Source organism: Saimiri boliviensis, chromosome 13 (genome assembly GCF_048565385.1).
Source record: "Saimiri boliviensis isolate mSaiBol1 chromosome 13, mSaiBol1.pri, whole genome shotgun sequence".
NCBI lineage: Eukaryota > Metazoa > Chordata > Mammalia > Primates > Cebidae > Saimiri > Saimiri boliviensis.
Genome location: NC_133461.1, coordinates 102,460,865 through 102,475,867, shown reverse-complemented (window position 1 = coordinate 102,475,867; position 15,003 = coordinate 102,460,865). Strand labels below are relative to the sequence as shown.

Sequence of the window (15,003 nt, the reverse complement as noted above, 5' to 3'; positions counted from 1 at the left end):
AGCCAGCCAGTATTTTCCTTAAGGCTCCCTCTGCCTTGAGCTCCTCAGACTCTATTCTCCTAGTTCTCTTGCTCCTTTTTTGACCGACTCTTGTTTTTCCCTTCATTTGCTGCTCTTTCTGTATTAGCCTTTTAGAAGTCAATTTCCTCAGACATCCTACCTGGATTGCTTCGTTCTATTCTCCTCATTCCTTGTAGGTGATTCTACTCATTTGCATGGCATCCATTGCATAATGACACCCAAATCTTGTCTAGATTCTTTCTCCCTGCTGAGCTCCAGACCCATGTTCCTCCATGGGGGTGTTTCATAAACACTTTAAACACAAGGCATGTAAAGATGAAATCTCAGAACACCTTCCCTTTCTGTTTGGATCTCAATGAATAGTACCCACACCCATTTAGTCGCCCAGCAAAAGTCTGAGTCGTTTTTCTCTCCTTCCTTTCTTTCCCTCCATATATCTAATCATCAAATTCTATTGACTCTGCCTCCTTGATGGACTCAATTCTGTTGACTTCTCTCTATTTCCATTGTCACTCCATTAGTCCAGCTCCTCATTATTTCCCTCTTGCGGTCGGCCACAGTCTCCTAACCCATCTCCCATTCACCAGTCTTTTTTTCCCCCTCCAATCCTTTTTTCTTTGCTGTCAGAGTTTAGGGGAAAAACATTCCCTAAAATGATTGTCCAGAGATCTAGCTGTATAGCTTTTAAAAGAAGGATTTCTGTAGACAAATAAGAAATTGTTTATTTAAGAAAATATCACCTTTGTGGCCCCTCTCAGTGACTGACTGGCCTATCAGCCTATTTAAGGTTCTTAGAACTCTTGCTGCAAAAGAAACTGTTCAGAACTGTTTAACCAAGCATTTCCCAATCTTTCTGACCACACATTCCCTTCCCGAGGGCATACTTCTTAACATCTTGCAGAACACCATCTTGCCGTTTTAAAACGCAAATCTGATCATCTTACTTCTTTATGTGAAAATAAGACAGATACCTGGATAGACACCGAAAGATGACAATTTGCACTTTATGCTCTGGGCAGGCAGAAACACTAGGAGATTCCTGAGCTGGGTAATAACCTGATACCCACATAATCAACAGCCTCCAGTTGTGGGTGCTGCTACGTGCTTTGTGCTTCTCATCTATCACCTCCACTCCTTACGGCATGATGATCCCCAGGTGAGGAGGTGAGCATAAAATCTGGGTAAGGAGATGGAACCCCAGATTGGTTAAGCATCAGGTCCAAGGCCACACAACCAGTAAGGATGGAGCAGGACTTGGCAAGAAGTCTAGGTGGCTTTAAGGCTACAGCTGTTTGCAATAAACAGGTGACATTTTGCCTGCAGGGACATTGGAAGCAGGAAAAATCAGAAGGCTTGGACATATTCCTAGAAGTCAGGTACTTCTTCTGTTCTCCACCTCTGCTCGCCGTAACCCCAGATACTGCATCAAGCCATTCTTCTTAAGCCTGGGTCTCATTGCTTTTTCCATAGGCCCATGGTGTACTTTCACCCCTTAAACATCCAGCAGGGTATCATACAACTACAGAAACATCTTGCCCCTGCTTAAAAATACGCGTTAAAAATTCCCCAATGCCTGCCCAGTTCCAAATTTCTGTGCCTGATATTGTAGGCCCTTCATTCTCTGCCGTCAACTTTATTTTTTGATCTTGGCTTTAGATATTTTTCTAAATATAATCCATACTCTAGTCAAACTGAACTACTTACTGTTCAGAGGCTTCCCTGTCTTTCTTCATGCTGTTCCCACCTCTTGGAAAGCCTCCTCCTGTCCCCAGTGTCACTGCTTTAAATCCTACCTCTTTTTCAGGACCTTTTCACTGCTGACTCCATGGAGCATGTCCTAATCTGAACCAACCAGCTGCTCTGTTTTTCAGCACAAAAGAACAATGAGGTGCTCTTCCCTAAACTTGGAAATCAGGTTAACTTCTGAAAATTAAACTAGTAAAATTCACAGTAGATGGCATCAGCTTTTTGCAATGATATACCCAAAGGAAGACTCATGGAGTGGATAAAGATGTAGAAAAATATCCTCCTGGAGGAAGATGACCAGGGCTTATTCCCAGGACACAGTTGTGCCTCTATGTCAGAAATCGTAAGATAAGCAAACAAGGCCCTAATCAAATCAGTTACAGGAAACAGAGAGAGCCAATCAAACCATAATCAATGTTGATAACTGGCCCTGACAGTGACCTAATCAATTACACTGTGTTCTGGTTGTGGAAGCGCAGCATGAACTATAGCAGACAGAAGGCAGCCAGGATGCTGAGGCCAGGGCACAGCAGCACTACCCAAAGAAGACATTCAAGGAGTCTGGGGACACTGGCTTTCAGGACATGGGAAGCATTGGCCGTGAGCTGGAGATAGCTCATCCCATGTTCTTAGACCTGATTAGCTTTCCCGAAAGTTCCTGCTTCCTTTGTTCAAATTACCAACTAAGCAACCTTCTGAGAACCAGTCTGGCTTTCCCTCCCGTCATCAGAAAGCGGTGCTCTGGGCAGAGGCAAGGTATGTCCTCAGTGTATCTACTCATGGGGAGGCTGGGAAGATTTCATGGAATAATGGGTGTAGAGGGATTGGCCCAGGCTCCACACAGTAATTGTTCAGTAAATGTAGGTGACTGGGATTAGTTCAGCATGGTGGAACTCTGCTTATGATGAGCATTTCACATACATGTGGTTAAGGCGAACTAGCGTCCTGAGGTCCAGGTGCTCTGATGAAGGTGGGTACCTGGACCTGCAAAACAGATGTTGTGGTTCTGGGCAGGAGTGAGCAAAGGGATGTGTTGCCTGGTAGGGCTCATCAACCCTTCACCTGGCCCAAAGCATCTCTACTTCACTGTCATGCTCTAAGCGCCCACGCACGCCTTCCTCCACGTGCTCAACACACAAGTCTTAGACCAGTTTTGTTCTATTTTTCATGCAACCACTTGTGTATCTCTAATTCCTATTTCACCAGAGTGTAAACTCTTTGAGGATAGGAGCTTTTAAGTCCTTCACAGAGCTTCAAGTCTCATAAATACTTGGTAAGTTGAAATGAATTGAATCAGAGGCCAAAAAAAAAAAAATGATCTGAGGTTCAAACAAAGACCACAACATGTCTTTCCCAGGTTCCTCAAGAAGCAGTAGGCAGACCCCTGGAGAGAAGGCCTGGTGATACAGGCTGGGCACATCTCTCTGATGCCACCTCACCTCTTCCACCTAGGTGTGGATATGGGAGAGCCACGAGGCTGCAGGAGAGCTGTTCAGCTGCCCAGGAAGAAGACAGACGGACAGACAGATGGACAGACCAGACGCCTTCACACTTACCCGGATCTCCGTCTGGACAGTGCATTTGACCAGTTTGAAATTCTTCCCGGGATTGAAGCTGTTGCTATAGAAGCAGACCTTGAGGATACGCACGTCTTCCTTTTCCACATCTACTGGTACCACCACCATGGGCTCTGCGGGGCCTTCGGGCCGGCGTAATGTGCCCAACTTTACTCGACTCAGGGGCTCGGACACCCCAGACATCCTCTCAGACAGCAGCTAAGACCGGCGCATCGCAGTCCTGCAGAGACAGCAGAGGGTCAGCCCTGAAAGAGCCGGCACAGGCCCACACACCTTGTACCCCAGGAACAGCACCCATCGAGCTCCAAGACCGACACCAATGCTATATACTCTCCCACTCCCAAAAGCTCCCCTGCAAGGCACCTGGTTCTCTCGGCTGGGGAAGCTGCCGCAGGAAGAGGCAAGTTTCAGAAGCATCCGGGTATGAAACCCAGACGTAGAGCTTTCATGCCTATGAGCTCTGTCTCCAGGAAGCCCCTCTCTCTGACCCATTCCTCCCTCCATACTGGCGCCCAGGCAAAGGGCCCACACATAGCAAAGGCAGCTGTGAGAGGAGGCGGTCGCCGCTTGGTTCCAAGGTACAGCAGAGCAGAAAAAGCAAAGAGCGAGACAGTAGAAAATAGCAGGAGAGGAACAGGGACAGGGGAAAAGCCGAGAAGAAACAGAATGGGAGAACGGGGCGGGCTAGGGGGGCCGAGGGAACGGGAACGGAGAAGCCAGGAAAGGGCCCAGGTTGAGGGCCAAGCTGTCAACCGATGCCGTCTGCCTCCACCCTCAGCGTTCAGGGTGGGAGGCCTCTATCCGACGGGAACCCCGCACATAGAACATCACTCATCACATGTAGAAGGATTCAAGAGGAACAGTGCTCTGCCCAGAAGCCCCGTGGGGAAGGGCATTCTGCACGTGGGAGGAGGGCACCTGGAAGACCGAGTCCAGTAACAGCCTGGGTTGATACAGATGTAGACAATGAGAATCCTAGGAATGTGTAGTTCATCTGGAATCTCAGCAACATTGGTCCTGGCCACTAGATCCAGCACAACTCGGGAGAGTTTATCTCCTACTGATCTAAAGCAGGGAATGCTCCAAGAAGGAAGTAGAAGTTCTAGCTCTGGATGGGTGGCATCAGCGTTGGCTGCATATAATCACTGGGAAGCTTTCAGAAACCCTAAACCAAGAGCTGTCCTCAGAGACTGCCATCAAATCAGTCTGGGTTGAGCACTGACATATTTGTTTCCCAGGATTTTTCCAACGTTTGGCCTGAGTTGGAAACCAATGTTCTAGAATGAGCTTAGCTCTTATCCTGAAACCCCTTCTTAAACAAAAAATATCCCCTTTCTAAGAAGAGACTGTGATTTTAGCGGTGGCGGTGGGTGCGGGGGGGGGGGGAGCGGGCGGGGGATGGGATTCCTTTTTGGTCCATCATTTAGTTGGGAGCAAAATGATGGAGTCGGCAATGTGAAAATACTAACATGGAGTCACATATTTGAAAAGTGGAAATGAGAGCCTATATTTATTTATTTACACTGTACTAGATGCTAGGAAACAAAGATTTAGATAGCCATTCGCTTCAAAGAGACATTGCTTTTTAAAAAAGTGAATGTGTATTATGAAATGCAAAAAGGGGCAAGGACGAGAGAAGGAGCCGGGCATGTCCTTCAGGTCAGGGGCAGGAGGACAATAGGCAGCACCAAGCTTAGAGTCCACAGGGGTAGCAAAACGTGGCATGAGACCTACAGAGAGAAGAATATGCCTCTGCTTATATATATATATATATTCTTATCTAAAAGATATATATATTCTAGAAATATCTGTCTATTCTAGAGGTATCCATACCATTTTCCAACAAACATCTGCTGGACATGTCCTGTGTGCCAATACTCTGCTATGTGGTGAAGATGTATTGCAGATCCCCTGGAGGAATCTTCTGGGCTCCTGGAATACATCTTCACTACATAAGAATCCAGGGGAAGTCATTTGAGAGGGAACCCCAGGAAACATCAGAGAAATGATGGCAGGGAGGAGAAAATGGTCAAAAGAGTGATCAAGTGAGTGATCCCTTGAGAAACCGCAGTTTAACCATGCTGGGAACTCTAGGAGCCAGGAAAGAATGTACCCCACCCAGAGAGGGAGGGATCTGGGGTATTTATACACCATTCTTAGAGTCATTGTTCCAGCACATCCAGCCAGTTCTGCACAAGGGAGGGCTGAGAACATCCTCAGGCACAGAGGTGCAGAGCTGGCGGCAGGCGGATGGAAGAGAGGACTGCACTGACATGGGAGGGCCTCGGGGGACAGGGGATCTCGGGAGAACACAGGTCTCAACTCCATGCCATCTTTCCTCGCACTCATCTTGCCTGTGTCCTGGTTCCAGCTCATTTTCTGACTGGCTTTAAAATCTTGTGCAAGTAACTTAACCTCTCCCGGCCTCGTTTTCCTCCCCTTTATAGGGTAGGGTAATGCTGCCTACCCTGTTTTCCTGATAGAAGGGTGGTGAGGATCAAGTCAGAAAACGTGAGTTAATTCATCGTATCTGATCAAGTGGGACACCAGTGAAAGGCTTGATCATCATGACTATTTTCACTTGTCTTTTTTCTAAAATCTTGTCTGATGACCTGTATTCCCTGTATCTTGCTCCCCTTCTGCCTGTGCTCCAGAGGGGAAAAAAATTATACTTTGCAACACTTGCCAATTTCTGTGGTGTAAAAATTCCCACCGTAACTGACCTTCAGGTACCAATGCACATCACTGAACACTGAGTTAGGAAGGGATGAGAACCATCTGCTGACTCCAGCTCCTGTTCTTGATAGCAGAACTTGCTCATGCCTCCAAGTTTTGTCTGATTATTTGAATTACTCGTCAACAGTCTATCTCTGGCCTTTAATGATCACAAAATCCTCTGATGCTCAACTCGTGAGCCAAAAGCCCTGCCCCTTTCTCCAGACCTGGCTCCGAGCCATCCTGGGCTTTGGTTTGCCTCCTGGCCCCCAAATCTGCCAAAGTCAAAGTCAAAGAATAACAAACACAAGGAAATGGGCTAAAATTAAACAGGAAAAGTTCTGATTGGCTGTAGGAACTTCTGGGCCAAAATCTGCAAAGGGTACTACAGGAGGCTGGACAATCTCCGAGTTCTTAAGATCTTCAGGAAGAAAATAAATTACGTTCTTCCTGAATGGCAAGACATCGACCTGCCTGCAGGAGGGGGAAATGAAGCAGCATTTAACTCCCTTCCAGATACACCAGGTTGTAACTGTACCTAGTACTATGCTCCTGGGACAGGGGAGATGCTAGGGTTACAGAAACAAATATCACAGGAAAACTTAACTCTTGCCCTTGAAGACATTGTAGGGTAATGTTACACATTTTGTATTCAATACACAACTTAGCCTCTGGGAGAGGTAGATACCAGAGGGGATGCTGGTCATCCCAAACATAAAATGCATGCTCTTGAGAACTCAAAATTCTGTTCCCGGCTGGGCACAGTGGCTCACAACTTTAATTCTAGCACATTGGGAGGCCAAGGCAGCTGGATCACTTGAACTCAGGAGTTCAAGACCAGCTTGGCTGACATGGTGAAACCCCATCTCAACTAAAATTACAAAAATTAGCCAAGCATGGTGGCACATGCCTGTAATCCCAGCTACTTGGGAGGCTGAGACAGGAGAATCACTCGAACTTGGAAGGCAGAGGTTGCAGTGAGCCGAGATGGCGACATCGCACTCCAGTCTGGGGAAAAAGAGCAGAACTCTGCCTCAAAAAAAAAAAAAAAAAAAAGGTTCTGTTCCTGATTTGAGAGTGTGTGGAAAGAGGACCATTAGTCAGAAAGGCCGTATGGTGTCAGGGAGCAGGCGCATACATCTGACTCATTGAAACCTGGGTTTAAACCGCTGTCTTTGGGGCTGCCAAGCCAAACAACTAGGCCATTACTCACAATGGACTTTGGAGTGTGGCAACATGGCCGCCTGAAGTCTCTGCCACGAACCCACTGTGTGATCTGGAGAAGATAATCTCTGCAGGCCTCAATTTCTTCCGCTGGGGCATGAGGCCACTATTACTTCTCCTGCAGAATTTTCTGGAGGATCAGAGGTTACTTCTGTAAAATCCTTGGCACTTTCATTTTTTAAGTGTCCATGGCAGAAGAAAGAATTGGAAATATAATACTAAGACCCACTTTTTAATTTTTAAACTTAAATTTAATTATTATTATTTTTTAAGAGATAGGGTTTTTCTCTATTGTTTAGGCTGGAATGTAGGGATGTGATCATAGCTCATTACAGCCTCCAACTCCTGGGCTTAGGTGATCCTCCTGCCTCAGCCTCCCAAGCAGTTGGGACTACAGGTACATGCCACCACGCCTAGTTAAATTTTTTTTTTTTTTTTTAATAGTGATAGGGTCTCTCTATATTGCCCAGGCTGGTCTTGAACTCACGGCCTCAAGTGATCCTTCCTCCTCAACCTCCCAAAGTGCTGGGATTACAGGTATGAGCCATCATGCCCGGCCTTTAAGCCTTACTTTTAAAAAAATCTAAACTGACATTCTACCAAGTCCTGCATTCCACCATGCACCTGTCCCACCTCCGCAGATCGCCCCTCCTTCTCCTCTGCTCCTGCACAGTCCCCTGCCTGTCCCGAGAGCACCACAGGCGCCTGCCCGTGGAAGAAGGCCTCCCAGGAGACAGTCAAGTGCAGCCCTTTGGAGCTAGCAGAAGTCAGAAAGTCACGAGACACACACTTTATTTCCACTCCGCCTTTGAGTCACTTCCCCTTGCTGTTTCCACATCAACAAGATGGAGAACGCAGCCCTTTCCTATCCCAAAGGCCTGCTGAGTGCAGCCACTTCGGTAATTGGCAATGACCTTGCAGTCTCAGGGAGCTGGTCCTAGGTTTCTGGGCAAGGCTGGGCCCTGCTGGCTCCTCGCAGCACCCCCTCCCCGGCCCTCACCCCCTCACCCCTCGGTTCCTGCAGGGCCAGCATTCTGCCTGCTCCACGTCCAGCATTCACTAAATCCCCCCCCTCCTCCCCAAGCCTTTCTCCCCATTACCTTGCAAAGGAGGGAACCAGAAAGGTTGTGATTATTGCCAGCTATAATTCAAAAGGCATTTGTTGAGACTCTACCACGTTTTCAGCTCCCCACCCCCACACCCATTACCCACTGAGAGTCCCTCTGCTGCCAGCTCTTGCCAGCCCAGAGGCCAGCTGACTTGATGAGGGGAGGGGGGTCTTGAATCCCTGCAACTTGCCAGATTTTTCTTATCTCCTATTTGACTTCTGGGCTCCACTCTTTCCTCGTTTCTTCAAAAATCAGCCTCATCTTGCTCCGTATTCGCCAGGTCATGAGTGACTTTTGGCTGTCCTCCTTCCTTCTTTCCTTCCCGCCTCCCTCCTTCCCCTTCCTCCTCCCTCCTTTCTTCTTTCCTTCCTTCTCTCCTCTCTCTGCCTTCCTGTGTTTCAGGAGCCATAGCAGACCAGAACCTATGAAGATAAACAGAAGAGGGAAGAAGGTCCCCATCTACTAGAACATAACCCAGTAAAAAGAAAGATAAAACAGAACAAAACACCCCAAAACAGCCACAGCCTGCTAAGGTCTCAAAGAGAACTCTAAGCATGGGGCCAGAGGAAAATGGAAGATAACTTGCCTACTGGGCCTCAGTAGGGAAAAGTGACCCTGAAAGATCAGGAAACCCCCTAACATGCTGCCTGCAGGGTTGGTGAAGAGGGTGGGCAAGGGGTCGCTGGGAAATGAGACCGGAAGGTGGCAATCTGCTAACGAATTTTTGAACATCATCCATGGAAAAGCAGATTTTCATTTCAAAAATATAAATCTGGCACAAGGAGATAGCACAGGCATGCGCTGAGAGGCCGCAGGGGCAACAAGAGTAAGTTCCTGGTGTGTGCTTGGACACTGGCAGTCCGAGAGAAGTATGCCTTGATTTGTAGCACTTGACAGTTTCTCTGGTGTAAACACTTCCATTATGGCCGATTTCAAGCATGATGGTACTGAAAGCGGAGCTGGAGAGAAATGGATGCCACTGGCTTGTGAGAGCTGGTTCCAGCACACCACTGTCTGAACAATGACAGACTCTGAGCAAAAAGGGAAGATCTCAGGGTCCCTGGCCTCAAGCCACCTCTGACCCTTGATGTCCCACTTGATCCCTATAGTGGTGGCACCACCCAGCCCTTCAAGACAACAATGTACAAGGTCCATGGAGGCATAGAATCTTACTATGTAGTATGTATACAGTCATGGATAGTTAGGACTTGATTAAGGTCTACTAGAACCTTCCTCCAAAGAGTTCCTCTTACTCTCCAGTCCTCTGAAAGTTTTTATTTTCAAAACCACACTCTTGGTCATCTTTAACCCCAAACCAAGTTCTCCTCCAACTTCTCCTCTTCAAATCATGATCTCAGCTTTTTCCTTCCCTCCCAACCTCCAACTCTTGCAAATCTCATGTCCCTGTCTGAGTAAGTTACAAAGTTGGTTGCTGAGCAGGGAAATCTGGTACCATGAAGAATCAATGTTTTGGTGTCTGACTGAGTTCTTCCCCATTTTCTTGAGAGGTTAATAAGGAGGTCAGATGATAGCAGGTGAATTCCTAGCTGGTCAAACGGTTTCTTCTAAAGACTGCTAATCAAATGTCTGCATGAACCTGGATGGCAGACAGTTGTTTCAATTGCTCCTACTGACACCTTTTAATTGGGTATGAAGGAGCTTGTGGTTGTCAAACAAGAGGCATCAAGTTGAGCACAGGATTGAGAGAGATTATGGCTTTAACAGAGGATAAAAAAAAATTCTTGAAATCTTCACAGGCTGGTAAGTCATGCCAAGTTTAACAAAATACAACTTGTGAAGTGGAATAAATGAGCCATTCTTCATGTAGATTAAAAAAAAAAAAGTCTTCCACAGTCGAGGATGAGAAAGATGTGGTTTAGCAGCGGGATGGATTAAAAAATAGGATTTAGGCTAACTGTAAATTCACTCTTAGTCACTATGATGTGGCTGCCAAAAAAAGTTAATGTAGTGTTGGGGTTACCAGAAAACTCCTTAAAAAGGATGGTGATTTCCCTCTGGGCTCTACACACACAATCCTGCTCTACACACACAACCCCGCAGGGCAGGCTGAGGGTCTGGGTTTGAGAGGTTGTCTTCTAGGGCAAGGACATTCAACAAAACCCTCAAGTCTGGGGACCTGTCATATGGTGCAGACCCCTAAAACCAAAAACAGAGTGAGTCACGGGAATGTAGGTTGGATTGCTGGTTTTGAACCGTTGTACGGCTGCTCAGTGAAAGATGGATCTGACTCCATTCAAGTCATCGTTAAGAAAAAATGTACAGCCAGAGAGGAAGGAAGAGGAGCTTCAGATTTATTTATCACATGTTGAATCTCCTTTCATAGTGGTTTTTTTTTTTGTTTTTTTTTTTTTTTTTGAGACGGAATCTTGCTTTTGTTGCCTAGACTGGAGGGCAATGGCACGATCTCAGCTCACCACAACCTCCACCTCCCAGGTTCAAGTGATTCTCCTGCCTCAGGCACCCGAGTAGCTGAGATTACAGGCATGAGCCACCACACCTGGCTAATTTTGTATTTTTAGTAGAAATGGGGTTTCTCCATGCTGGTCAGGCTGGCGTAGAACTCCCGACCTCAAGTGATCCAACCGCCTCAGCCTCCCAAAGTGCTGGGATTACAGGTATGAGCCACCGTGTCTGGCCCATAGTGTTTACATTTGCACATCACATGCTGAATCTCCCTTCATAGCGTTTGCACCCTGGCTACCTCACTGCCGTCTTCCAAGGCAGGTTGCTCTCCCATTTTGAGGATGAGGAAAAGTTACTTACTGAGCAGCTTGCCTGGGGTCCCCTTTCTTTAGCAGCAGAGATAAGACCAGAGCTCAGATTTCCCACTGTACACCAAGAAACAGTCCACAGCCTACAACCCAGCAGTGAGCCCCCCTACTGTTCCCCCACCTCTGAGCTTGGTCTCCACACATCAAGCTTATTTCTGTGCCAAAAAGTACAACCCAGATGAACCTGTTTTTCTGATGTAGCCCCAGAGCCCCATAATTCTGCTCAAACACAAATTCTTCACAATGCATGGAAAGGAATGCAGACTTTTGACATGTTAGTATGTATGCAGTCATGAATATGTAGGACTTGATTAACGTACATTTCACGATACATTTAATAAACAGAAAAAAAGTTGATGATTAAAAAAAACCTCAAGTACTTTTTTTTTAACTAGAAAGTATAAACCCAGGTCTAACCCTACAGATGTAGGCCCCCCCCCCATCTCTAACCACCTTAAAAACAACAAAACCATCCTCTTGAACAAGCTTCTCCACCTGCCAAATCCCCCAGTCTGCCACTCTTCGCAAACTTAGTATACAACAAATATTTGCTTTATGTAAACAGATCTCAAAACTATTAAACATGACCAAGTCTCCATCTGTAGATGTATTCAACTTTCATTTTAATGCAAATTGAATAAAACAGCAATTTTTATGCCCCTTCAAGCAAACAGGATGCCACCTGTGTGTGAACAGTCTTGAGAAAATTAAAAATAGATGGAAAAGCCCTCAGCAGTTGAAAATGCTAATAAAAACAACTTTAAAGAACCACCATAAACTTATTAAGCAAGCCAAGTTACCTAGGGGAAAAAAAAAAAAAGAAAATCTTTTGTTCATGGACTTGAAATGAACTAGTGAAATTGCCAATTACTCAGAACTGGCTTTCTGAAGCAAGGAAGTGAAATACAAAATAACTCACATGTGTCGATATGGCTACCCAACGTTGGGAAACATACCGTATCTATCCAAGGCGAGGGGTGTGAAGCATTTGCACAAAGATGTTCCTAGCTGTACTATTGATAGTAGTGAAATAATAAGAATCAAAACAAAATGCTCAGGGAAAAATTTGAGTGCTAGCAATAATGATAAACTATGACAAAAATATGAGTAGTGCATGCAAAGATTTATATAAAAATGTTAAGTGACAGAGAATGAAATTTACATACTGATTAGAACTACATAAAAACACAGTCCACATTTAGAACTGCACGCAGTTAAAGATCTTAAGTTACATCGGTTATAATATTTTGGTTAAATATACTTTAGAAATATGTAAAGTCTATTGCACAAAGATAAAAACTGGACCTCCCTCCTATGCATAAATCTCTAGCTCTTCCTCTGATATGATTTTTTTTTTTTTTTAAGACGGAATCTCACTTTGTTTCCCAGGCTGGAGTGCAGTGACTTGATCTCAGCTCACTGCAACCTCCACCTCCTGAGTTCAAGTGATTCTCCTGCCTCAGCCTCCCGAGTAGTTGGGATTACAGGTAGGCGCCACCACACCCAGCTAATTATTATTATTATTTTTTTTTTTAGCAGAGACAGGGTTTCATAATGGTGACCTGGCTGGTCTTGAACTTCTGACCTCAAGTGATCAGCCCACCTCAGCCTCTCTCAAAGTGCTGGGATTACAGGCACCCGCCACTGTACCTAGCTATGATACTGTCTTATTTTCTGTACTCTCCACATGTCCCACAGAAACAGGCTGATTTTCTTAACCACCAAGTTAGATGAGGAAGCTAATAGGCTCCTGAAATTCACCTAGATTTCTGGATCCTATCCAGAATCAGGCTTGGGTTAAATAGAATAGACCAGGTATCTCAATGAAATGTGACAAAAGGTGCCTAGGATTACAGCAAGTTATCCCTAACTCTAAACAGTTCTCCAAGGGCCCAGAGTGTCTGGCAGTACCTTGAGGTTCTTTGCCACACCATGACCTTGATTTCCTCTCCAGCCCCGAGACCTTGAGCACACGTCCTCTTCCTACACCTCTTCATGACTGCCAAAGAGCTCATTTCTGAGAAACAGCAGCAGGTAACACAGTGTTTCCTTAGCCCAACGCTGGGCTAGCAATTTCCATGCACGATGAGCCCATTCCACCCGAAAAAAATGCAAAAGGTAGGTACCTTTATCCTCCATCTCAAGGATGAGGTCACTGTGGCTGAGCAAAGTGACTTCCCAAAGACCACACAGCAAGTAGAGAGCAGAAATGTGATTTGAGTGGAGTCAGAAGGGGCTGCTGGAGTGGGCTCTTTACCAACATCCTCCAGTGATGAAGATTCTGGCTGTAATTCAGAGTACAGACCTACACAAGAAGGAGGCCTCATTCCACAGATACCCCCAGAATAAGGTCCTCTGGGGTTCTGGATTCTAATGGTAAAAAGTTGCTGTTAGAATGGAAACAATCTCAGACAGCACTTGGTCCCACGGGTCCTTCACCCTGTCTACACACATGTTGGCGTTGCTTCAAAATACAGTGTAAATATCGCTAAGCCTTAACCTGATCTAGTGCACAGGTACCTCGGGGGATGGGGCCTAGCCATCTGCATTTCTTAGTAACATCCCAGGCGATTCTTTTTTTTCTTTTTAAGGCGGCACCTCACTCTGTCACCCAGATTGGAGCGCCTGCAGTGCAGTGGTGCGATCTTGGCTCACTGCAACCTCCACCTCCTGGGTTCAAGCGATTCTCCTGCCTTAGCCTCCGGAGTAGCTGGGGTTACAGATGTGTACAACCATGCCTGGTTAATTTTTGTATTTTTAGTAGAGACAGGGTTTCACCATACTGGTCAGGCTGGTTTTGAACTAACATCGTGATCCTCCACCTCGGCCTCCCAAAATGCTTGAATCATAGACATGAGCCACTGTGCCCAGGCAAGGTGATTCTTTATAGAAATATTTTTAACTAAAATTGTCTATGTTTGAGCTGTATAGTATGATGTGTGTATGTATAGCAAGTTGATTATTATAGTCAAGCTAATTAGCATATTCATCTCCACACAGTTACCTTTTCTTATGTGTGTAAGAAAACACTTACGATCTACTCTCTAGAACGTCCTAATCAATGCAGTTAGGCAAGAGAAAGAAAGGAAAGGGATTAAAGTTGGAAAAGAGGAAGTCAAATTGTCACTTAAAGAAACACCTAAAGACTCCACCAAAAATTGTTTAGAGTTGATAAACAAATTCAGTCAAGTTACAAGATATAAAATCAGCATATAAAAACCAGTAGTGTTTCTGTATACCTATAACCAACTAGCTAAAAAAGAAACAGAAAAAGTCATCTTGGCTCAGCACAGTGGCTCATGCCTGTCATCCCAACATTTCAGGAAGCTAAGGCAGGAGGACTGCTTGAGTCCAGGATTTTGAGACCAGCCTGGACAAATAGGGAGGCCCTGTTTGTACAAAACATTTAAAAATCAGCCAGGTGTGGTGATGCCCACCTGGTCCCAGCTACTCAGGAGGCTGAGGTGGGAGGATCAGTTGAGCCCAGGAGGTCAAGGCTGCAGTGAGCTATGATGGTGCCAATGCACTCCAGCCTGGGCAACAGAGTGAGACCCTGTCTCAAACAAAACACAACGATCTCATTTACAATTGCTACAAACGTCAATAAAATACCTAGGAATAAATTTAATAAGAGAGGATATTTTTTAACCAAGAAAGATCTTTACGATGAAAAGTATTAAAAATGGATGAAAGAAATAGAAGAGGCCAGGCATGGTGGTTCTCGCCTATAATCCCAGCACTTTGGGAGCTAAGGTGGGCAGATCATGAGGTCAGGAGTTCACGACCAGCCATTTCGAGACCAGCCTGGCCAACACGGTG

General features: G+C 45.7%; 1 protein-coding gene across 8 annotated transcripts in view; it reads right to left on the bottom strand.

Annotated features, from left to right (window-relative positions):
• PTK2B (protein tyrosine kinase 2 beta) overlaps positions 1-15,003 on the bottom strand; it is a 131,956-nt gene that overhangs the window by 58,229 nt on the left and 58,724 nt on the right. For all 8 annotated transcript variants that reach the window (XM_010347772.3, XM_074384088.1, XM_074384086.1 and 5 more), the window contains one exon: positions 3,324-3,564. In XM_010347772.3, the coding sequence (XP_010346074.2) occupies positions 3,324-3,527 (204 nt within the window). In that variant the 5' untranslated portion in view covers positions 3,528-3,564. The remainder of the gene's footprint in view (positions 1-3,323; positions 3,565-15,003) is intronic.